The sequence below is a fragment of the Phallusia mammillata genome, chromosome 2 (assembly GCF_965637545.1).
Source record: "Phallusia mammillata chromosome 2, kaPhaMamm4.hap1.1, whole genome shotgun sequence".
Taxonomy (NCBI): domain Eukaryota; kingdom Metazoa; phylum Chordata; class Ascidiacea; order Phlebobranchia; family Ascidiidae; genus Phallusia; species Phallusia mammillata.
The window spans coordinates 32,278,356-32,301,847 of record NC_137253.1 but is presented as its reverse complement, the minus strand read 5'-3'; the positions used below and the strand labels follow the sequence as shown (position 1 = coordinate 32,301,847).

Sequence of the window (23,492 nt, the reverse complement as noted above, 5' to 3'; positions counted from 1 at the left end):
GTGAAGCAAAAATTACATCATTTTGTACTTCAGGACATTGGTTTGATTTGATAGTCGCCCGATTCTCTACTATAACTTCTAACTTTTTTCGGCATTAGCGCTGTATGTAAAACTATAGGTTTTGTTTTATAGCATTTCGATAAATAATCAACTCTGTATTAATTTGGCCATGTTTAGGTTTGAAAATAATGTTTTTAATTCCAGCCTGACTTAAACTCCGATAAGTTGTGTTGCAGTTTCACTTTGTTAAATCCCACTTTTGGTCCAATTTCGGGATTAACATGGCACCAATTTTAAGTATGTTCCAGACATTGGCAACTTTAAAACACTCGTAGAAATTAAATCTACTTAGCACGGAGGGTTAGGGGGGTTTAACTGTTGAAAACTGTAATTTGTAACAACGCTCTCGCTTCAATCGATAGACCTCAAGCCGTGTCGCTTAGGAAAAAAGCTTCTTGCCGTGCACCGGATCGATAATAACGCTCGGTAATTTGCTAACACAAACTCTGCAGCAAGTAGTTTGCCGCTTTGTCTTCTAACAACGACCTCTGTTACGCAACAAGCAAGTTAGCACTGAAAGCGTTTTGTCAGATTGTAGCGGCTGGAAAATTGGAAGGACAGGAGCCTAAGATTCTTTAGTCATTGTTTGTTTGTTTGTTTCAAAACTTCAGTTCTTTAAAGAGTTTTGTACTTTTATCAAGTTTCTGTGGTGTCAATTTGTACATCCCATATAAATCCAATAGCATGAGGTAATATGCCTTTAAAGGTAACAAACAAACCACCTAAGCTGGGATTAGAACCTATAACTACCAGATAATCACTAAAACAATTCAGTCATTTTATTGGCAGTGTTTTTTAAAAAAGTTTTTTGCAACTCTTGGCAAATCTGTACAGGTTAGAATGGTCAACAAGACTTATAGTTGAAAAAGCTGGCTTTTAAAAGCGCAAAAAAGAAAAAAAACTGTTGACTAAAATATTGAAACGTTTTTTATTTTGTTGCAAGCCTTTGTTACTAAAGCTTACGGAAAAAAAGCTCGGTCGCATTTAATAATGCATTAGTACCTAGAAATATAATAAAGTTGGAACGACATAAAATCGTTGAAACGGCTTTTACCGCTAATCAAACGAATATTATTCCTGGGAACTCCGTGTTTTAAAGATTCACGTTGATTGTGCTGTAGAGCAGGGGTCGGCAACCTTTTCCTATTGCGGACCGGCCTTCAAAAAACTACAAGTATCTAGGAATAAAAACGCATAAATTAGTTTATCATGCCAGGGATATTTGGGCAAAATGTTTCAAAGCATTTAACCTGAACATTTTAAGGCCCGGTAACGAACTCGTCGCGGTCCGGCGGTTGCCGAACACTGCTAGAGAGGATTAATTTGTGTTTTGTGACTGTGAAGTTACGGACTTTGACGGACCGCTAAAAAAACTAAAAGGACTAACCGTTTATCAAAGAGAAATTAATTTAAAAATACATAACTTTCTCAGTGTGCTTATGTTCACGTTGTACGGGCTTGGAAATTCGACAGCAACATAGTTTAAGGAAGTTTATTCAATTTGATAAATGTCGTGACATACTTTTGTTTAAATCTCGAGTTGATCATTTATGAAATGTTTGTGTGAAAGATGTCAAGCACTTTCCCATGCTATGAAGAGCAGCACCCTAATCCCTTTCTCAAATTGTAAAACATAACGAACAAGTAATGTTCTTTTGACCTTACATGTGTTTGGGCAAATACACAAGCTTCCTGAGTACACTGCGGACTTGTAAGCAACATTTACGCTGTGGTCACACACCAGTTTATGTGCAGCATAGATTTTGTTTCATTGACAAATAAGTGGCTCTTCTAGCAGTTTTCATTATATCAAGTCGACGTATGCGGAAGGGCCACATTTTTGTTTATTTATAGATTTTCTTGTGTCTTGGCATACACACAAGCTTCCTAAGTACACCGAGGGCCACTGTGAGCAACAATAGATGTGCACGCTGTGGCCATACACCAGCAGTTCATGTGCAGTATAGATTGTCTTGCATGCTGAGAATGCGCGAGCAATTGCACAGCTTAGATGGAAATTTTTGCGTGCACCGCCATTGAGAAAATGAAATTTGACCCGCCGCAGGTTTCAATGCGGCCAATCCATCAAGCTGTGTGGACCGGAAGGTGGGAACTGTAATCTCGCGCGCTTTTTACCCTACCGTTCGTTCAATGCTAACGCAATTAGAATTAGCTTAAGGGCTATTGCTTAGGGAACGCTCGGTTCCAATCGAGTTTTTTGTGTTCTGGCTCCTGTAAGCAATTGTATAGTGTTCGATGTTATGCTGTTAGGTATTCGATATTAAGGTGTTTATTGTATTTTTTTACTTGATCAAAAGTGTAGAAGCTAATTCAACTGAACAAAAGCGCTAAGATTGGAATAGCTATGTAGCGTAAGAACGTTAGGCTATGTAGCGCTCAAAAGCAGAGGAACAACTGGTAAAAAGGTTAACAGCTTGCAGCTACAGCGTTTTGACAAGGCCCACAGGAAATTGTTATTCTAAGAGTCTAGACCAGTGCTCTTCAACCTGTTTTGGTTTGGTGAACCCTTAAAGTTGTTGTGACGAACTCATGCACCCTGTTTACTTAAAAGGTAAACTGAGATAAAATGCGACATGAAAAATCATTCTGTACATCATCATGTCAATTAACCTGAGCTGAGCTGCCGACGTCAACTGCATGTAAAGTGTTAAACATCAACATTTATAAATACAGAGGTTGATTTATACTTCAGTTGAAACCTACATATTTTTTCTAATATCCTGAAAGTCAAATATTAATGGTTCATTAAAAGTTTGTGATGCACCCTTGTATACTTTCTCGTACGGATTCACCCCATGCATATTTTGGTGCACCTTAGGCCAGGGTACACCTTGCACACCGGTTGAAGAGCACTGGTCTAGACCACAACTCATAAGAGCGATTTCAAACAAACTAAAAAAGCGTTGTTTTATGTTTGATACAAGTTTCAGAAAAGTGATAGCGAAACAGTGTTTTGTATTAGCAAGTTGTTGTTCTGTGTTAATTAACGTGTAAGTAATCGTCAACAAACACACGCCTACTATCAATTCAACAGTTTCTCTAAAAGTTTTTTAGGGCAAACTGTTGTCAGAAAGATTCGTTTCGTATTCGGGAATGAAGTGTGCAAGAAGTTTGAAACACACGTGCACTAAGACGTTAGGACAACTGAAGTAGTTCAAAGAGGCAAACACGCTAAAGTAAAAATGAAATTTACGAATTTTGTTTGAAAATGACGTGACACGATCACACTGAGATAACAAATAGTTACTTTCAATTGGTTTTCGTTATTTAGGAAATTATGATCTCAATTTAGTAAATACTGTTAATAATTTTTCTTAGGTTTAGGCTGTAATTTTGTAAATATGTCCACCTCACTGACAAAATGTGTGCTTTTCGGTGCTCTGATCGGATTGACTTTCCAAGGTAAGATATCTACGTTTTTCGGAATAAAACAATCAACCCTATACTTTTCCAATTTAATTTTCCAATGTTCTATGCCCTCGGCCAAAAAAACGAAAGTCAGTTTCATGGTTAGAGGCAGAGGTGGATTCAGCCGGTTCGCACCGGTTCTATAGAACCGTCTCACGTAGTTTTATAAGATCAGCGAACCGGTTAGCATTACTGGTTACTGTCAATAAACTTTTTATAACAGAACCCGCTGAAAAATATGACTTTTGTGATAGAACCGGCTGACAAAAAACTTGAATCCCACCACTGGTTAGAGGGGTTTCCTATAATCCCAAACTACTGTCCAGTGGTCCTTTACCCCTAATCACATTGTCGTATGCATGTCTGCTGAATCGTGAAAATTAGTTTAATCACTTTCTGCGGCACGAAATAAATTGATTTCACGACAAATGTCTGCGGTGCGCTGATTGGATTAGACCTGGCTTTATCGATTGACCTTGAACCCTAGAGCAGTGACCTTTCAGCGTGACGTCAATATGCAAAATGCGAACTTCAATACGAAGCAAATGAAATTAACACATTTTTTACCCAAGTGCATGTTTAGCTGGTTAAGTGGAAAGTTATTTAATTAGGTCCCAACAGTAGGTCCCAACCTTTTAATTAACTTACAAACAACTGATTTTTGTTGTTCAAGTCTGAAAACTAAGTATTTTCAAACCGTTGTGCGTTAACAAATTAAATCAGACAAGTATTTTCGGTGTAAGTTAATTGAAAGTTTAGGAGAACATACCGTTGGAGTTTGAATTCCACCTGAAGGTTATTTTTAGAGGTTGGGACCTCCTTTTTTAAACGATGCGTTTTATGACCTTTAGTGCCCTTTTAAAATCGAATGGATCGTCATATTCTTGAAGGTTAAACACCACTGCTTTAGATACTGAAATAAAGGAAAAGATTTTGCGTGATTCCAGGGAGCACAGCTTTTATCTCCACTAAATGTATTTTTATTTTACGACCTATAGTGATCTTTTTAAATAAAAGGGATTGGTAAATTCTTAAAGATTGAGAAGGAGCGCTTTAGATAACTAAATAAAAGCAGGGGTTTAGCGAGATTCCAGGGAATACAGACCTTATCTTCACTTAATGTATTTTTATCTTCATTGTTTTTTGTTCACAGCAACACTTGGAGCGAACATCTCAAGTATTTCTCCTGATACAACTCGAGTGGTCGGATCAAGCGTCAATTTCCAGGTACTTTTCCTTACACGAGAATTGCATATATTTTATTTGTTGGCAAGCGAATTTTGTTTGTGGCATTCGCGTTTATGTGATGCAAAAATATTACCTTATAAGTTCCGTATTTAAACGGTTTAATCAAAATCCATTGCATAATGGTCTATTTTCTAATAAGTATGGACACAGTTTAAAAACAGATAGAGTAGCATTTCTTCGCCCAAGTAGCATCTTCTGTTGCTGTAAAGCAGCGGTTCCCAAACTGGGGTCCGCGGTCCTTTAGGGGTCCGTGAGGCAACTTTGGGGGGACCGCGAAGCGGTTGAAGTAATTCTATAATCTTATTTGGCGTCAGTTTGTGCCACTAAATGAGTTTAAATCAAATTAGAATTGAGAATCGACTGTCTCCATTGCTAAACAATGGCCTTTATTGAATGACAACTAAAAAAAATGAAATTGTTCGCGCACAATCGTAATGTTTTTGTCCTGTTTGTGATGTCACATGCTGTCTTTGGATGATTATTATGCGCAATTTTGCACAACTAGCTAAAATCCTGCAATAAACTTTCGTTTTTATGAAATACACATTTAGGCTTAAGGACCGCGAACCCTTGAAATAATGGCAAGGGGACCGTTTAGAAAAAAATATGATAAAGTTTGGGAACCACTGCTGTAAAGCATACAAATCCATAAAATTATAAAATATAACAGCGTTTGTCTATTATAATGTTGAGAAAAATGATATTGTTTATTACAAACTTGTTTTTTGTAGGCTACCATTGGCAACGTTTCAGCAAACTCGACTTTCGAATGGACGGTCGACACGTCACAGGTCGCTAACGTCACCATTTTTGAAGGGGGAATCACCGACAACGTAACTTCCGCCGGATATGGTAAGGCTCTCCTGATTGTTTAGAACCGGTGTGATTTGTTTAGAACCGGTGCAAAACCGGCTGAATTCCACCGCTACCGGGTAGCTATTACTTCCGGCTTGATGAATATTTTAGTAGAATTGTGTCGGAACTTTTCTTTATCAAACGAGAATTCGGGTAGTGTTGGCTTGAAACGGTTGGATGCTAATCCACTGCATACAGTGTTTCACAAATTTTCTTCTTTATTCCAACAGCTTTGTCCGTCGCTCTCAATGGTTCCGACTTGTCTATGACGTTGACAATCCAAAATGTGACGTCATCACTCAACAATACGGTTGTCATGGTGATGGGTGACGGCGCATCGGCAAACTCGACGCTCACTGTCCTGGGTAAGAAATCTAATAAGTTGGTGCTTTCGTGGGATTTGAACCCGGGATGAAAGTTTGTGGACAACGAATACAGTATTGTTACCAGGCATATTTTAAACACTTTTTTGTTCTTTGTTTGTGAAAAACATTTACCAGAAAAAAAGTGTCCTACAATTTCCGAGCAGTATTTTGCGTGTATTCTGTGAAAATGACAGCTGACAAAGAATGAAACATTCCTGAAAATTTGATTAAATGTTTTGAATAATAATTGGAATGCCTCAAATTAGAATCGTTTAAGCGTATTGTTTGTGTTTGCAGCTGGCTGTGGAGCGCCCCCTACCGGCAGTGGGTGTGAGACGTACAACTGTGCAAGCAACAGTAGCACGTATATTGGCAGCATGATGGGAAGCGTGAATACTTATAACTGCTACAATACCACCACTTGTGGCGCTGATGGGCTGTGGACTGCACTCACCACCAAATGTGGCACAACTGCGGTAAAGGCTTGAAATTGATTAAAGATCTGATTAATCAAAGCTTTGCATATATATGATTTCGTTGGGAACAATAACTTCCCTTACAGAAAATCATATTTACATAAGCTATTGCTGCCAGGCATAATATCAAGTTTATAGAGCTCTTCTGGCAAATGTATTTTATTCCGACGTTTCCTAAAAAGGTCGCCTTCATCAGGATAAATAACACTGAATGCGACTAGTACAGTGCACGATAAACAAAGGAAAAAAGAAAGGAACGCTATACATAATGTATCGCAATTTTTTGTCTGGTGCAGTTTTTCAATGTTTAGGAGAAAGCTTAGAATTAACTGCGTAACATATTTTGGTTTACAAAAACTGAAGAACAACCATGGATACGCAAAGTTTTTAAGTTTGTGTAGAAAACCGTAATTTTTTTGTTCAGAAATCCATACTGTTTGTTTCATAACGTTAAATCTTCGTTTCAAAGTTCCAAAGTGTCATTTTTACATGTGTCAAATACTACCCATTGTTGTTATAGGTCGGTTGCCAAGAAACAAACACGTGGGGCGCGAGTTGTAATATGACGTGCGGAGTTGGATGCCTAGTGGCGAGAAAATGCAGCTTTGTGAATGGAAGTTGCCTCGATGCGGCGGGAGCAATCACTACAGCTTGCAAACCCGGCTACACTGGAAATACGTGCAGCTCAATGTCGGTAAGTTGAATATTGAGTGTTTACACCAAAAGTGTACAATTTCACAACTCACTCTCGGGTGATCACCCGACACAAAACGCTTTATAATACGGGGTAGCTGCAGCGCGTTTAGCCATTATCGAACAACTGTGCCCTTCCGTTTTTGCATTCCATTTTAACGTTTTTTTTTTTTTTTTTTTTTTCTGGCTTGGTGATTGTTTTAGTGCAATTGTGTTGCTATGTGTTGTTTTACCAAGCGAAATAAACTCAACTAAAGCTAAATTTTAGTTTTCACACAAAATATTGTGCCTTTTAAATTCGATATTTGTATTGAATTTGACTAAACACAAATTTGAATTAATAACAAAAGGCTTTTGTACAAATGTATTTCTGTCAAAAGCTTCGTTATAGTCTAAAAAAGAGTTGTGCCGGCAAATAAGTGGGTTCTATTTCAAAACATTAAATTTTTACGCATAAATTGTCAGCTGATGTACCGTATCGACTCGTTAAAAGTAACCCAAACTTTTCACCACGCTTTTAGGTGAACTGTACATACGGAAAGTGGGGAATGAATTGCAACAAAACTTGCGGGGCTGGATGCAGATATTCGTGCGATAGAACAAGCGGACAGTGTTTGAACCAACAGGGATCGGCCGCCGAGGCTTTCTGCATGCCCGGTTACAAGGGGCCAAAATGCGACCAGGTTTGTACAGGTAGAACTTCTAACAATGGAATTTGGCTGGCGCCCGGTTTGGTATAGGTGGCGCAACGCAATACAGCGCCCCAAGTGGCCAATATTATGTTGCGAATGTAAATCCTGGTCGGGAATAGTGATTTGGTGAACGAAAAAGTTACAAACTTATTCCGAAACTGTTATGCTATGATGCAATGTCAAGTCAACAATAACCCTTGAATTTAAATAATTTAAGTAATAACATCGTTCGCAAAAACCTTGCAAAAAATAAACTTCATCATTTGTAGTTTTCGCGGTAAGGAACCAAATAGTTTTGACCCATTTTACTGGCGATTTTAGGGAAAAAATTGTAATATTGTTTTAGGTATCTATAGATACCGCTATAGCGGAGCTATAAGGTAAAATATAACTTTTAATAAAGCTATCAGTCTGTTGTATTGTATGACTGACTCTTATGAAACATTCAATTCGGGGTTGTAAATGGGCCTAAAATTGGAGCACGAACCCTAAACCCGGCCCGAACTCTCGTTCGGGCTGTTTGACATTAGGTCAGGTCCATTCAAAAAATACTGACACAGAGTGTAAAGTCAGCAGCCCCAAATCAAGCCCGTTTTTTCGGAAGAAGCCCAAGTCTAAACCCGACCCGACTTACAACTCTGAATCAATCCTTCAATTTCAGGTGGGATGTCAGATAGCAGGAGTTTATGGACCGCAGTGTGATCTGATTTGTGGCAAAGGTTGCCCGTTTACAGTGTGTGACTTCACTACGGGAGCCTGCCTTGATAATTCCACCACCCCAGTAGTGACCACCCAGTGCATTACGGGTTATGAAGGAACCCGTTGTGAGACACGTGAGTTTGAACGTTGTCTATAGAGTTTAGATCAACCCCGAATAGACCGCAAGTACACTAAAACAATAAAAACAGTTTCGTTTGCGGTAAATGAGTTTTTTAGGTGTGTTAAAATATTTTTAGAAGTAGTTTTTTGGTTTGTTTAAAAAAAGTATTTTTCGTTCAATGATATATACCACAAGAAACTATTTGTTTAACATATTTGCGTCTCAAAGGAAAATAAACCGTTTGTTTGTAGCTCTGTACTAAAACAAGCGCGATAAAATGTCACGTGTTAAAAAGGTACAAGAGGGTCGAATTGTGGTCAATATTTAGCTTGTTGTCAGTTGGGTTTTGTGATTCAAATTTTTGTCATGCACAACAATTTAATCGAATTTGTTTCACAGCAATTTGTCCCGGAGGTTGCAATGGTGGAGTTTGTTTTTTCCCAAACTACTGTGGAAATTGCCCCAACCACTTTGCACAGTTGGGAGATTTCAGTACTGGTGTCACGTGCAGAAGTAAGTTTGTGTGAAGTGAGCGAACAACTTTAATTAAGATTCTTAACTTTGGTTTCATGCACATTGCCATCAGCATGTTTTCCGCCGTGGCTCAGATAACATCTTTTCGAAATCTCGTGACTTCTCCATTTTAACATTACCACACTTATTGTTTATTGCGACACAAACATGCATTGTTTGGTCACTTGATTCAATCCAACGGTTTTTAATTGAATGTTGGATGAGTCGAGGAAGATATTTCTGCTGAGCCTTGTTACCATTTGCTAACTGTTCAATAGCCCAGTGATTGACAAACACTTTTCTCGGTCTATGATGTTAATAATGTGCTTTAATTTTGTTTGTGGTGTGTTCGACTGCAACTACACAAACTACCTTTTTATACTATATTTCTAAAAGTTGCAGTGCTGAGCTGCAAAGTTGAAAAATGTGCAAAAAGTAAATTAAACTGGAAAAAGCTTTCTAAATTCTACTTTTATTGTCTCAGACATCCGGTTGGACGGTTTTCTGAAGGGTTCCCTCCCCACTTTCGCGATTCTCACCGTCATCGTCATCCTGCTCACTGTCTCCTCCAAGTGGTACATCCGCCGTAAACTCAAATTGACATAAACTGCATGAGCGGAAGGAAAAACCCGGACCCTTCACTTATCAACAACAAATGACAAATTTGGATCCAGGCTTTTATGTGAAATCATAAGAATTTAGGTTTGTTTCAAGCATTCTGCAACGGCTATTATGTTTTTTATATCCACCAAATCGTGTTTTTTGTTTGTATTTTTTTGTCTTAAAGGAAGGGGTTATACCCAGTGGTGGGATTCAGCCGGTTCGCACCGGTTCTATAGAACCGTCTCACGAAATTTTATGAGATCAGCGAACCGGTTAACATTACTGGTTACTGTCAATCGACTTTTTGTAACAGAACCGGCTGAAAAATATGACTTTCATGATAATACCGGTTGACAAAAAAAATGAATCCCACCACTGGTTACATCTTTATTTTAAACCCGTATTAAGTAGGCAAGTATAGTAAAAATCACCTATACCCCAACATTTTTGTCTTGTACTCGAAGTTTTGATTGTTTTGCAACATTTGTTCACAATATCTCTGAACTAATCATAGCGCACTGTTGCGGCATTATCTGCGGAGTATTTTCTGTTTGGTGACGATTTTCACAACGATTCAGTTCGTGCATTTCTCTAACAACACTGTGTGGGTTGTTGGGTTGAAGTGAAAAAAAGTTTTTTGTTTGTCTAACGTCTTTGCTGTTGCGGTAAAATGGTTCTTGCCAGTTAAGAAAAAATAAAAGCTGGTAAAAAGTCTGATATTTTACTGCAGAGCTTGGTGATGCCAACAAGAGGAAGTTATATCTTTTAGGAAAAAGCATGTCCAGTAATATATATATCACTTAAAAACAGAGTTAATCCAGTGAAATTTCAGTACAAGGTATCTATTAGTGGAGAGAAAGAGTCCAAAATATTACTTTGTTGCGTTTTGGTGTTTTTAATTTGTTTCACGGGGTTCGAACCCACGAGAACGAAAATAGATTAGGTTCTGGGTGTATATCAGTCCCCTGGACCAGTGTAGTTCTCAAACTGTGCGTCGCGACGCCCTGGTGCATCGTTTCAATTTTCCAAGGGCGTCGTAGAATAAATCGGTTTCGTGACTTTTTGTTGTTGTATTAATAAACACAACTTTAATAAGAAGTTTCCTCATTAACTTTTTTTGCTGGTGCGTCGCAAGTCCAGAAAACTTTTACAGAGGCGTCGCAACCAAAAAAAGTTGCCGAGTTCAATAAAAAATCATACAGTACTTAGGCGTGTGGGGGAAAGCATGGAAATAGTGCAAACAAAATGCATTTTTTGCAAGTTTTCAAGAAAACTACTCAAACACCATTAGTCAAAGACTTACTTGCTTTAACGTTTCCTGTTACGTCATAAAACCTTTTATTAGAAACAAAAGATTCCAAACAGTTACAGTTTCAAAGTGGTAACATGAACACAGAGAATCTTCTGCGCAAAACCTGTAAAATTCAACTCCCATATTACGGCAAGAATCAGACAAAAAAAAACCTTACAACTTTCACCAAATAATAACAAACTGCGCCAGTAAAAAAAATCGTAAAACTGTCGCTAAGTGCATTGTTCAAACAACACCCAACAATGTATGAACTATGACGTCACAAATAGCGTGTGACGTAACAACCGCTAAACAAGGAAGAAACTTCGGCGATGTTCTTTTCTCCGATTGGATCGCTTGTTTCTCCATGGCAACCAATAGCCTCCGTGCAGCACGGGGTTGGCCTTGCGTTGCATTGTCGGATACAAGACGGGAACTGATGACGCGTTGTATTCAACCAAGCGTGACAAAAGGAGATCAACGACCTAAAAAGTAAAATTGTTATTAAAAAAAACTCTGGTCATACGGGACTGGAACAAGTTTATGGAAATATATTCGAATAGAAACCTCTGGATATTTTTCGGATACTTCCATCCGTTCGTAGGGATCTTCACTGATGCGGAACAACCTCACAGATTTATTTGAACTCCTGTACGACCTCGGAAATACTTCAGCCGTTTCCCACTCGGGAGGTTTGATCCAACGATCCATACCTGATGACGCAATAGTACGATAATGACGTAATAGTATGGTGACGTAATAGCATGATGACGTAATAGCTTAATGACGTAAGAACTATGAAGTTGGTCATTTTATCATAAACACGTGTTTAATGTGCGCAATAAATAGTATTCAACACTAAAATATCGCGATGACGTAATACTGTGATGACGTATAATTGTGATGACGTCAAATTGTGATGACGTCAAATTGTTATGACGCAACATTATGATAACGTTGTGGTAAGGAAAACAAAAATTCAGTCACAAACGTCAGAAGCTGCTGCGAGAGCAAGCGCTCAAAAACAAAACTGTTTGCTATTGAAGCCATTCTTTTTATCGTTAGATATATCGCTGGATTCTAATATTTCTACCGGGAAATCGCACCTGGATCACCAGTGATGAGTTTCCAAGCTCCCGATCTTATTGCTGCTCTGACTGAAACATCGAATCCGTTCCGCATCAGAATCGAACTTCTCCGCTTGTAAAGAGGATCGATGTTGTGTAGAATCTCCGTTCGTTTCGTCGTCTCGTTCAAGCTGTGTTTACGTCATAAACAGTGTAAGGTGACGTCACAATTAATATTTTCCAACATGGCAACACCGCAGTCAAATGCTGATTGAACTTCAATAAATATAATGTACTTAAAGATACTTTAAGTCAAGATCAGTGTTTAATGGAGTCACAACAATCAAAGTAGATCTTATTAGCATACAACGTCACTACCACTTCCTTGAATGACATCATAATTTAACGTTGGTAGAGAGCGGTTCCCGGAAAGACTTCTTTCGTGGGCTCTAATCCCACCGCAGGCTAGATGTTTCTAGTATATGCCTTGTCACATGGGAGCGCTTGGTGACCGGCTTGATTCGGTATTAAGCTTTTAATGGGCCTGGTGTACTGTTGATTAGTCAGACAAAACGTATAACTACAGACTAAATCCAAAAAAACAGTATGTTTTTTACAATCGACATAGTTAACCCCATGCGACAATACATTACCTCACCTTATTGCTCCCCATTGATCGTGGCCATCTAGTGGTTGAGTTCCTTTTACTATCATACACTTGGTGGCGCTCATGATCGTCGGAAACCAATCAGAAATATGAATAAGTTGCCGATTCACATAGGGGGCTTCAAGATTTAGGGGTTTTCCGTGGACAAAGCCAACCCCACGGATCCCACCCTCCCATAAAGTCCCCTTGCGCCCTCGCAAAGGCCAATTGTTGCCCCCTCGCATCGTCTGACCCCCATTGTCTGTTCAGGTAAAATATATTTAAGCAATAAAATAAGAAAAACTTGTAGAAAGGTTCTCGACCACAAGTAAACATTAAACGTTCCTTATTGTTTACGCCACGCCACGTACATACTATCACTAAAAATACAAAAAACTTTTAGTTTTGCAACAAACTTGCGAGATCAGTTTTCTAAGAAAAATATGGAGGAAAGGTTTGCCTTTGATCGGCGAAAGGGTAAACGAGACAAAAATGTTTGAGGTCTTAAAAGTTTTTTGGTTGTCAGATTGCTAGATTGCGCCGTTCATGTGCTTACTATTAGGTCAGTGTTTCGCAAAATTTTCTTTTCAGATGTAAGTTCAAATACTTCTAATTTAAGAGGGACATAAACAATTAACATAAATCTTAAAAAAATATTCGTAAAAACTAATATCTAACTTTGAACAAACCTGTTGAAAATATAAAGATTGTATTTTTCCACATCTTTGCTTTTTTCAGCGCCACGACCAACTGTTTGACCGACTTGTCCATCGATAAAACCATGCGAGCGTAAGTCTGTCTGAACGAAAACATGAAGCTCAATGACAAGCTGATAAAAACAAAGTAAATGAATCGCAACAGCTTATAGTTCATGCAATTATATAAGCTGTTGCTGCCAGGCATAATATCAAGTTTATAGATACAGGTCGCCTTCATCAGCGTAAAGGCGACCTGGATAGGACGTTGAAACGTCGAAATAAAAATACAATAGCCAGAAGAGTTGTATAAACTTAATATGCGATTAACCGGACTTTTCTAGCAAATGTTTTAGAGTTTTCATCGACAATACTGAATGAATCGAAAAATGCAAATTACCCCTGTGCGATTAACCAGAATCGAAAGGATATAATTTCTTACAATAGTCATCAATCGCAAATGCCGAGGGTACAACAAATTTACAAAAAAAAAGAGTACTTTAAAATAGTTCGCGAATGTTGGAAGAAATTTTAAAGGTAATGATGACTTATACGATAAAGTTAAAATATTGCACCACAAGGCAATAGATCTGCGAAAACCTCAAAAATGATGAAGTCTTTCTCTGAAATCTATTTTAGAAGTTTCTTAAGGAAAGCTCATTTGCATGGGACATAGTTTGGAAGTTATTTTTGTTACAGAGCAACCAGTCGTGAAGCCATTTTACAAACCTCTTTGGGTCCGTGATATTTTTAAACCTGTTTTGAAAGTTTGGCGGATCCTGTAGAGGTCCATGCACAGATTGAAGGGACATAAAGAGGAACATCGGCTAAAAAAGAAAATACATTTACATTTAGTTCAGTTAAGGCAGGAATATATCACTGTCGAAAAGGGTTTATAGAAACAAAACTGCACTAAAACAATCACCAAGCCAGGAATAGCTGCGCAGCGTCAAAACGGTATGGAGCGCAAAACAGTGAAGGGCGCAATTGTTGGATAAGAGCTGAACGCGCTGCAGCTACATCCAGATTTTCGGACTCGAGCCGGTTTTCAGACTAGTAGGGATTCGGTTCCGTGTGAAGGCCCGCTTACAAACCGGGTCACAGTACTATGAAAGACACACTGCACCTTTCAACTTTCTTGCATATGTAGGTTATCAGTTTATTTGCCGGAAAATAAAAGTAAAGACCTTATACTTATAGATTTAAACAGTAGCTAAAAAGTAAGGAGATTTTTTTCCTTTTCGTCATCTAATTTATTAGCCGCTGCATAAGCGGCTTCTGATTGCTGTGAAGCATATTTACGCAGTTCTACAATGGAAATTCTAGTTACCTTTTCTGCCCCTTTGCTTTTCAGGTGCTTCTCGATGATTCGTTTCGCTCGATGCACGAACAAATCACCAGAATAAATTCCCCAAGTATCGTTGGTTGGTCCGTATCGTGAATCCACCATATCGACTCCACAATATCGCCGTCGTCTCTTCGGCTCACAATGTTCACGTGTGTAGTAGTTGGCACCACCGCTCAAAAATCCTGCAACAAAACTGATTAGAAACGTTTGAATAAGAAAACTCGTGCAACCGCCTTGTGTTCAGTGGGTGGGTTCTAAACCCATCTCGGCCACACGTTTTTCTATGAGCCAGAAACTTGAGCGGTATTGCTCCAACCCATCAGTGGTATTTGCATGATAGAACTCTATAAAGTCTAAACATAAAAAATCAAATCAAAAAGAGGTTCAAAGGACTTGCAACGAAACAGGCAGCTCGATGGCGGATGTATTGTAAAAAGAAAACAAAAAACCTGGTTTTAAAATACATTCTATTTGAATAGGAAACTGACAATAAAACTTAAATAAAATTAAGAATTATTATTTTTGTTTAAATTAATTTTGTTTCTTCTGAACGTGTTTCTGTGTTCAGTAATTATTCATTAGGGAACTAAACAAGAATAATTATACCTGCTTCGTGTGTTAGGACAAATGTCGTCACTTTGTTTACTATCATTTTGTGAAAGTGTTGTGCAAAGTAGATTCTCAGGAAACCAAAACTCGATGCACAAACAATGACATAGTCTGGCAATGCAAGTGATACAAAGAGCAGCCCAGGGAATAACACCTTGTTTGCTAGTTTCAATTACTAGGTGCCTGTTGTTAACAAGTAATAATTGCACAGGCAAGTTACGTTCCACCAGCAGTTTTTTACTAAGTATCAATCAGAAACTTCACCGAAGTAGGTGAACTACGTCGGTATTTGCACAATTACAAATGATTCAATCTTAGTAAAGCGAAAGATCGAGCATTTTGCCGTAACAACATACTTGACTGCACAAAGATATTTAGGAATCCCACATTGACGTGAAAAATTTGCATGTAACAAAATTGCACGGACAGCGCAAAACTGTCAACCCGAAACACCGGAAAAAGTGATATGCTGATGTCTGAAATCCCAGATATAAGCGACAACAAACTTTAAGCTGAGAACAAACGATTCTTTTTTTGTACAAAGTACACAAGAAAATGCTTTTTTATCTTTCGATTTACAAACTTGTTTGTAACTTATTACTTTTATAGAACTGACAATACAATGCATAAGCTATTGCTGCTAGACATAAGTTTCGTTTTAGAGTCCTTCTGGCAATTGTATTTTTCTTCTTTGTTTATCGTGCACTGTACTACGCGCATTCAGTGTTATTCACCCTGATGAAGGCGACCTGTATAGGACGTCGAAACGTCGGAAAAAATACACAAAAATACAAAAGATATCCTTAAAAATACTGACTGATTTTCCAATATGACTATAAATGGTGCGCCCGCAAAGGATTTGTTTATTTTCTGAGTGCGCCCTTGGGAAAAAAGTTTGAGAAACTCTGGTCTATACTGAAACAACTGAAAAATCTATCTGCACTAAAAAACCTAAAATTTACACTGCCCCAAGAAGTAGTCAATACTGATTCAGTCTGCGGTAAAATCTCGTCTCCACTACACAGGAGAAATAGGAAAGTAATCTTACCGTAATAAGATTGGAATCCGCGGTTCCAGGGAAGATATTCATCTTTGTAAAATCCCAGATGCCATTTTCCGATCATGTGGGTTTTGTATCCACATTTCCGCAGCTGTTCCGGCAAAATAACGTTGTTGAGTGGAAGAGCGTTCGGTTGGGGACCTTTTATCACTCCGTGCACCAATCCTGTGTGAATCTGAAGAAATTTTAAATTTAATGAAAAGGTTCAAAATTAGAGGGGGATTTGACACACTTGGTGGTGCATATGAGCTACAAAAGTTTTTCGGTATAACGAGATTGGTATGAAGAAGAAATTTGGGAGTAAATTATACTGACCAATAGAATATAATGGGAGAAAAGGGGGTAAAATAATCGGCCGATAAACGGTAGAAAAATAGAAAAAAAGAACCTTCGACTTATATAAATTCGCTGTTATCAATTAGGTTAGGGGAATTCCGGGGTATAAAGCAAAAGTGAACGAGCGCGCAAAATAGCCAGATTCAAACGAATTATAAAGGCCAAAACGATAAAGTAATACACTAAACTGAAATTACATGACATACGGTTTCCAAATAGACAAATTTTTGACTAAAACAAGCTAAGTTTGGATAGTCAAAAGTAACTTTTTACCAAAACCTGACACAATCTATAAAGTATCTTAAAACTTGAAAAGCTGTTTCACATAATTATGACAACAAAACCAAGTGCAAAGCAAGTTGTGTGGTAAAAGACGTTGGGAAGTTGATTACATTGCATACAATCATACTAATAAAGCATCGTAAGGCCAACATCGGTATGTTATCAAACGTTTGCAATAAACTGCATTCAATATTTAGCTCTGTTGCAGTTATTCTTTAAAAAGAATTTGAGGTTACTGCAAAATTGCACCTACGAGTTAAATGAACAACATTTCAAGTCCAAGCCGAGTCTTTCTATATGCCTAGTAGTTTACAAACTCTAAAATATTCCTTTACATCCACTACAATTAAAACACCAGCTGTCCCTGCTAACCTGGTATCGACCGCTCATAAGTTGACTTCTGGACGGAGAACAAATCGGCTGAACGTAATAATTATCCAAGATTACGCCCTTCCCTGAAACAAGAATGCAATCAAGCAACGAATCAGTCTTGGGAGAGAAACGATTCTCACACGGATTGGGGTTGCATGATAGAGACAAAGTGCCTCGTGACATTTTGATTAGAGTGGATTTAATTAGTGGAAAACGTTGGTGGAAAAATTTTACTTGGTTTCAACTTTTACTTGGTAACCCGCGATGTATTAATCCTATGCACAAAATTAAACGACGCACTGCATATCAATTATACATGCTGTATATGTTAGTGTGACGCGAGCTTCTAAAGTTTGTCAGCGAGTTGTAAAGTCGGGTTAAGGCTTCAGTTTGAATAAAATGGGCTTGATTAGGGCCTGGCTTTGCACTCGGTCTTATTTGTGTCGTAATTTCACTTTAATTTTTATGGATTTGTTAAAAAAATAAAATTCGAGTTAGGTTCCGGTTTTGGGCTTATACTTTCAAGTTTACAGCATAATATTACAACAAATATTCAACACTTACTCGCCAGGCTGTCCAGAAATGGTGTCCTCATCTGCGAGTGATTTTCCTCGGCGTTATAACCGATGTCGTTGAATCCATAGTCATCCGCCATTACGAAGACCACGTGCGGTTTTCGCGCCTTTTTTAGTCTCTTCCATTTGCGTTTCGCTTCAGCCGAGGTCAAGTGTAAGTGCAAGTATAAGAGGAGAAATGCTAGTTTGGTAAACTTCATCTGTAATACGAGAAATGAGAATTACCACCGTTCCAAGTTGGAAACATGACCAAGTTTAGGTTCGGTTTGAATTGTTGGGTCACAACCAATGTTGCCTTAAGGTTTTAATGTCTGGTCGTACACGCAAGCTGTACTATGGACCATTGTAAATAACATTAGATGTTCACGCTGTTATCACACACCCATTTAAGTGCAGCATGGATTTTTATGTGTCTGGGCATAAACACGCTCCCTTCATACACTGATGGCCACTGTAAGCAACATTAGATGTGCACGCTGTGGCCATACACAAGTTTATATGCAGCATAGATTTTCACGTTTATGGGCATACACACAAGCTCCCCGACACTACGGCCCGAAACAACTTTATTATATTAAACTTCTTTATTTACGCAGTGTATAATTTATTCGCCTTGTATTATTATGCGAGCAGTGCTTAAATGCGCAGTTTAGGAAGAACATTGGTCCTATGTTGACATAAGTAGTCGCTATAGTCGCACTTGAGCACGTCGTAATATTTATGTTCAAGGGCGGACTGAAACGACACGCCCAACAAAGTTTAAAGTTTATGACCACAAGACATATTTTCTTCAACCAGGTCAGGTAGGTGGTTAAAAGTCAAATATTTAATCATTTTCCTGTCATACTTTTGTGACTAATAGTTTGCTACGCTCTGTTCACATATATAAAAGTTGTCTGAAATCTTAGTAATAAATACTGTAATACACTAATTCACGTGTCAGATCATAAGCATAAAAAAAATCAAAAAGCACCTCGCAATTGTTTGCCTTTTGTGGACTAGGTTGAATTCAAGCGTATATGTTCATTTAATTCGGCCAATTATAAATGATAAGACAAGTTAGTGCTCGGTTTTGTTAGTTCCATATTTAGAAATCATTTTGAATAAAGAACTAAAATCATTTAAATACGGACGAGTTGCTCTCTGATAGCTAACAGGCATTTGCTTGAAAAATTTTAATGGAACCTATTTTAGTCCTTGCGTTTCTTGTCTATGCGCTTATCGTGTCGTTGTTTGCGTTTTTCGCCGTTTTTGGTTTTGTTTATTGCGGTTTTTACTCAGGAGAGTGTTATAACCCTGATGAAAGCGATCTGAATAGGACGTTAAAAAGTCGGGTAAAACAATATGTTTGCCAGGCGAGCATTTAGTTTATATATTAGGCCTGGTAGCAACAGTATATACACCTAACAACATTCACTACGAATAACGCTATTGGATCACCATTAAATTCCGCTTTTAGCAAGACCTACGTGATGTTTTCAGATATATTTACCCAACAGTTTTGCTACCACTTCGCTCAATGGAGCTTCTTGTCTAATCACACTCACAACTGACTCTTGAACGAGTTCATTTCAAAATCAAACCCTTGGTGCCAAATGCAAAACCAAACCTCCGTATAATCTGTAATCTAACCGCCGTACACATACACACCCATCATCCAGCGTACACACCCATCATCCGGCGTATCTGTTTATGTGATCGCGCATCTATCTTTAGCTGCGCCGAGAAAATCCCAAATATTTGAGGAACGCAGACAATTACATCACGTGACCGAATTGTGCGCCGGCACGCTGATATTTCAGCCGAACTCGGAGGATGTTTACAACTCTGTAATGATTGACGTAGTCAAATGCCTTGGATCATACACTACTTTGTGTACTACACAAGTGTATTGAGCTTTACAGTAAATACAAGAGCGGGTTTCTAACGCAAATAATAATGTAAAGTTCATTTGAGCTCGTGATTGTTCTGTGCTATGCTTTCATATGGACGACTTCAGTGTTTGTTTTATATCAGCACTCTTGCACAATAAATATATGTGCTTAAGATCATATACAGCACAATATGCACCAGTTAAAGTTAAGTCCAATAGCTTCACTTTTTCTTTCCTTAAACAAACTACTTAGCTTCGCCTGGCAAAACAAGACTAGTTGGAAAGCACTTTACAAACAAACAGCACTTATTGTAAGACTGGCTTCGTAAACGCCGACAAGAATGAGGCAAAAAACGCGATAACAACTTAATTTGAAGGCAATCTTCTGTTCTCTACCTAAGGCGCCAATTTAAAGTCATGAATGTTTTTCCGTTTTGCCTGACTCTGAAATTGCTTTAAAACCCGGCACTTACAACCCTTGCAGCGAGGCAACGTTAACATAGATTGTAACGTCACAAACCGCAACTGTTTGCTCACAACCGAACCAACATTGTCTCTGACAAACAACAATGACTTGATTCTACAACTTACACCTAATAACTGTTATTACGTCATTATACCTATTATTACGGCACTGAGAGCTTATATGGTGCTCGTTAACACAGCTAGGTACAGGTTAGCCGGGGAAAAAGGCTTTAAAGTTAAGCATATCCCGTCTAGACGTGGTAAAGTCTCATCTACTCTCGCCAAAAACTTTCAAGCAAGTCGAGTTTTCACGCTTTAAATCACGACCGTTTCGCATGATTGCGCCCAAGAAAGTCGGCTATTCGATCAGCTGTTTCACGTCACAACATGTGTTCGGGATTTGACTGTTTCGCTAAATAGACGCAATACATTGTTATGTCGGTGTTGTGGTAATGTAGGCTGGTGACTAATTAGCGCTTGTTACGCGCACGACTCTGTCGACTTTAAGCGGGATTACGAACAAGCTTACAATACAAGCAACCAAGAAATCTAGACTCTAATTTTAAAACAAATTTAACTGGATGAATGCGCTTTTACCGGTACTTCCCTCAAAACTGAAACTCAGTATAGCCTAGGCATCAATTTTGGGAGAACAGTTATATAATAGACAAGTACCCGGGAAAAAAATATCTGAAAGATTTTGTAAAAACGTCTAGTGATATTTATTGTGACGAAATGGTGATGTAACAAAGCTTTTGTAAAGAAAATACGCGATTTGTACAAAAAAATACAACAAAACAATAAAACGGTCGTTGGAATGTTCTTAAATTACAGCGATTGTAGAAAAAAAGACACAATGGTTACGGTTGCAAAACAGGGCGAATAAAAACGAATGATAAGATGAAGTTTAAATGTCTGATGACACAAACTGTAAACAACAACTAAGCAATAAAGTTTATGACATTATATCAACATTGAAACTTGCCACATGTAAATAGACATAATTTTAATCAACAAACAAACTAACCTATGTAGTACCTTCGATATTTGTGGTAAAAACTGCACAATGTTTGCATATATTTAAACCTGCAAACGTCTAATATTGTTCCAGGACAACTTGTGCATATTTACAAATCATGCAAATGATAAGATGAGGTGAAAAGTAGTTTCTGCAAAACTTTAATTTCGATGCAATACAATCGACGATTTCTGTTAACGATGCTCTTTGGCGCCACAAGTGACAATACAATTTACAACATATTATAAACGTAACAACGAGTACGGTGCAAAGTATATGTTTGAACAGTGACCTTTCTACGATAATATAAGTGCAGTTGCGTGCCCATAGTAAAAAGCTAAACGCATAAATGTGTAAAAAAGCTACTAAATACAAACAAGCAATGTACAGCAAGCATATGTAGGTAAAACTATAAGTACGTTACATCTTCTACTAACTGCATTTCCCATCTTTTTCTGCGACGGTTCTCTCATCGCTGCATCGCGGGTTCGTTTATGACGTCACACTCAGCTTGTGCTGGTGAGCATGACGTCACGGAAGAGTTGACTTGCTTTTTTGTTCCCGATCCACTCGCGGCAGAGGAAAGTCCATGATTGTCCCGACGCACTGTTGCGTATAATCACGTGATCGCACAACCAATCGGCGTTGAATCCAGAATCGTCATGCTCGAGACGAATCTGTGATAATGACGTCATAATCACACAGAAAAATGACATTGTAAGGTCATAAAAAGACTTTTACCTTTGTGAGGTCACCGAGATCTAGAATTTCGAGCGCGAATTTGTCGGTTTGGTTCCGCTCGAATAAATCCCGGAATCTCTGCTTCAAAGGACGCTTTCCCGAGTCGCCATGGTTACCGTAGATTGTGATCGAGACGTTTGCGTCGGTCCCCGCCCCTGACACACCCAATTACATTATTACGTTACAATCTACAATCGATATTTGCACGATAATAGAAGTTTTTGGTTATAAATGAATTCACATTTGAATAGTAAAGCATTTTTGCAAAGAATTTTACCTTTTTCGTCCGCTGTTACAACAACGACTTCATATTTCACGGGTGAGAGACTCGCCACCGACACAGCACGCCCTCTGGTGGTTGTACAATCGAATGTGCGACCATGCGTGTCGTTTCCATCCGCGTTGTTTACCCATGCGTTACAAAACGCCACCGATTGTCCGCCGCTCGACGATTCGATTGTGACGTCACCAATATGCCAGCGATCCATGTCTGTGACGTAATAAAGTGTTTAGGTTTGAGTTGAACACAGTCTCAAGCCGAAGGCAACAACAACCAATCACATCCCAGTTACTAATAGCAACCCACCAACAAGGCCGATTGTGATTTGTTGAATTGGACCGACATCTTTCGATTCGAGTTTAAAGGAGGATTTCTGTCCGCGGACGAGATTCCGTCTTTTCCCTCCGTTGTCGATCCGCAATTTCTTCGACTTCGCTCCGGTTTTTCCGTGAAACACGATCCACGCGTCGCCAGAGGGCGCTGCTTCCCGTCGGTCGCTTGTTGAAAACGTCACAGTATACATCTGGCGCCCTCCAGTGCTAGCAGTATCTGCGCGATATGAAAGAAAATGTTTACACACTCAAATTGAGTTTTAGTCTTATTAGTGAACCTCTTGTAAAACGTGTACATTTGGTTGCATGTTGTTGAGGTTGGTCTGCATGAAAAGGTAAAGGGCTGATCCCAGTGATAATTACAGATCATACAAAAACGTAGCCAACAGAAGATCTAATTAGTTTTATTGTTATGGCTACAGAAATTTGCCTTAGTTGCCTGCATGATGCATATGGCAGCTACTAGAAGGAAATAGCGTTGTTAACTATAGTCAATAACCACAATTGGTATGTAATAATGGGATTTTCTCTAACCTACACAAATACGTATGGAAATAGTTTAAAGACCGGATTCATTCGATATAACGGCACTGGCAAGTTTAAAATTACTGTGTTTATTAATGAAGACTGCTGTTTTCAGTTAATCTAGCCTGCGGTGGGATTCGAACCCACGACAGGAGACTTTCCGGACCTCGCGCTCTACCAACTGAGCTACACAGGCTTAGTGGGGAGCCTGTAATAGCCGAAT

General features: G+C 38.6%; 3 protein-coding genes and 1 non-coding gene across 4 annotated transcripts in view; 1 reads left to right on the top strand and 3 right to left on the bottom strand.

Annotated features, from left to right (window-relative positions):
- Positions 1 to 3,371: 3,371 nt before the first annotated feature.
- LOC145213401 (uncharacterized) lies at positions 3,372 to 10,471 on the top strand. Its single transcript, XM_080081651.1, has 10 exons — positions 3,372 to 3,483; positions 4,643 to 4,716; positions 5,469 to 5,589; positions 5,823 to 5,957; positions 6,255 to 6,433; positions 6,954 to 7,127; positions 7,648 to 7,809; positions 8,480 to 8,651; positions 9,038 to 9,151; positions 9,636 to 10,471. The coding sequence occupies exons 1-10, from the start codon at positions 3,423 to 3,425 to the stop codon at positions 9,755 to 9,757; spliced, it is 1,314 nt and encodes a 437-aa protein (XP_079937777.1). The 5' UTR covers positions 3,372 to 3,422; the 3' UTR covers positions 9,758 to 10,471.
- A 582-nt stretch (positions 10,472 to 11,053) lies between these two features.
- Positions 11,054 to 18,260, bottom strand: LOC145213400 (arylsulfatase I-like). The gene is made up of 10 exons (XM_080081650.1): positions 18,025 to 18,260; positions 17,461 to 17,543; positions 16,459 to 16,645; positions 14,784 to 14,983; positions 14,183 to 14,280; positions 13,448 to 13,557; positions 12,771 to 13,020; positions 12,152 to 12,303; positions 11,613 to 11,758; positions 11,054 to 11,530 (listed from the first exon to the last, which is right to left on the bottom strand). The coding sequence occupies exons 1-10, from the start codon at positions 18,233 to 18,235 to the stop codon at positions 11,354 to 11,356; spliced, it is 1,614 nt and encodes a 537-aa protein (XP_079937776.1). The 5' UTR covers positions 18,236 to 18,260; the 3' UTR covers positions 11,054 to 11,353.
- Positions 18,261 to 21,737: 3,477 nt separating this feature from the next.
- The window catches only part of LOC145213450 (lipoxygenase homology domain-containing protein 1-like), a 37,892-nt gene continuing 36,137 nt past the window's right edge, over positions 21,738 to 23,492 (bottom strand). Inside the window, exons 52-55 of the mRNA XM_080081732.1 lie at positions 22,719 to 22,961; positions 22,410 to 22,622; positions 22,133 to 22,287; positions 21,738 to 22,068 (exon numbers count right to left, since the gene is read on the bottom strand). Of these exons, the coding sequence (XP_079937858.1) occupies positions 21,898 to 22,068; positions 22,133 to 22,287; positions 22,410 to 22,622; positions 22,719 to 22,961 (782 nt within the window). The 3' untranslated portion in view covers positions 21,738 to 21,897. The remainder of the gene's footprint in view (positions 22,069 to 22,132; positions 22,288 to 22,409; positions 22,623 to 22,718; positions 22,962 to 23,492) is intronic.
- Positions 23,392 to 23,465, bottom strand: Trnas-gga (transfer RNA serine (anticodon GGA)). The gene has a single exon. It is a non-coding gene; the product is annotated as a tRNA-Ser (tRNA).

Coding starts and splice junctions, on each gene's coding strand:
- LOC145213401 (XM_080081651.1), top strand. CDS start 3,423: ATGTCCACCTCACTGACAAAATGTGTGCTTTTCGGTGCTCTGATCGGA. Junction 7,128..7,647: donor ATACGTGCAGCTCAATGTCG/GTAAGTTGAATA, acceptor CCACGCTTTTAG/GTGAACTGTACATACGGAAA. Junction 9,152..9,635: donor TACTGGTGTCACGTGCAGAA/GTAAGTTTGTGT, acceptor TTATTGTCTCAG/ACATCCGGTTGGACGGTTTT.
- LOC145213400 (XM_080081650.1), bottom strand. CDS start 18,235: ATGAAGTTTACCAAACTAGCATTTCTCCTCTTATACTTGCACTTACAC. Junction 16,646..17,460: donor TTATGAGCGGTCGATACCAG/GTTAGCAGGGAC, acceptor AAATTTCTTCAG/ATTCACACAGGATTGGTGCA. Junction 13,558..14,182: donor AATATCACGGACCCAAAGAG/GTTTGTAAAATG, acceptor GTTTTCGTTCAG/ACAGACTTACGCTCGCATGG.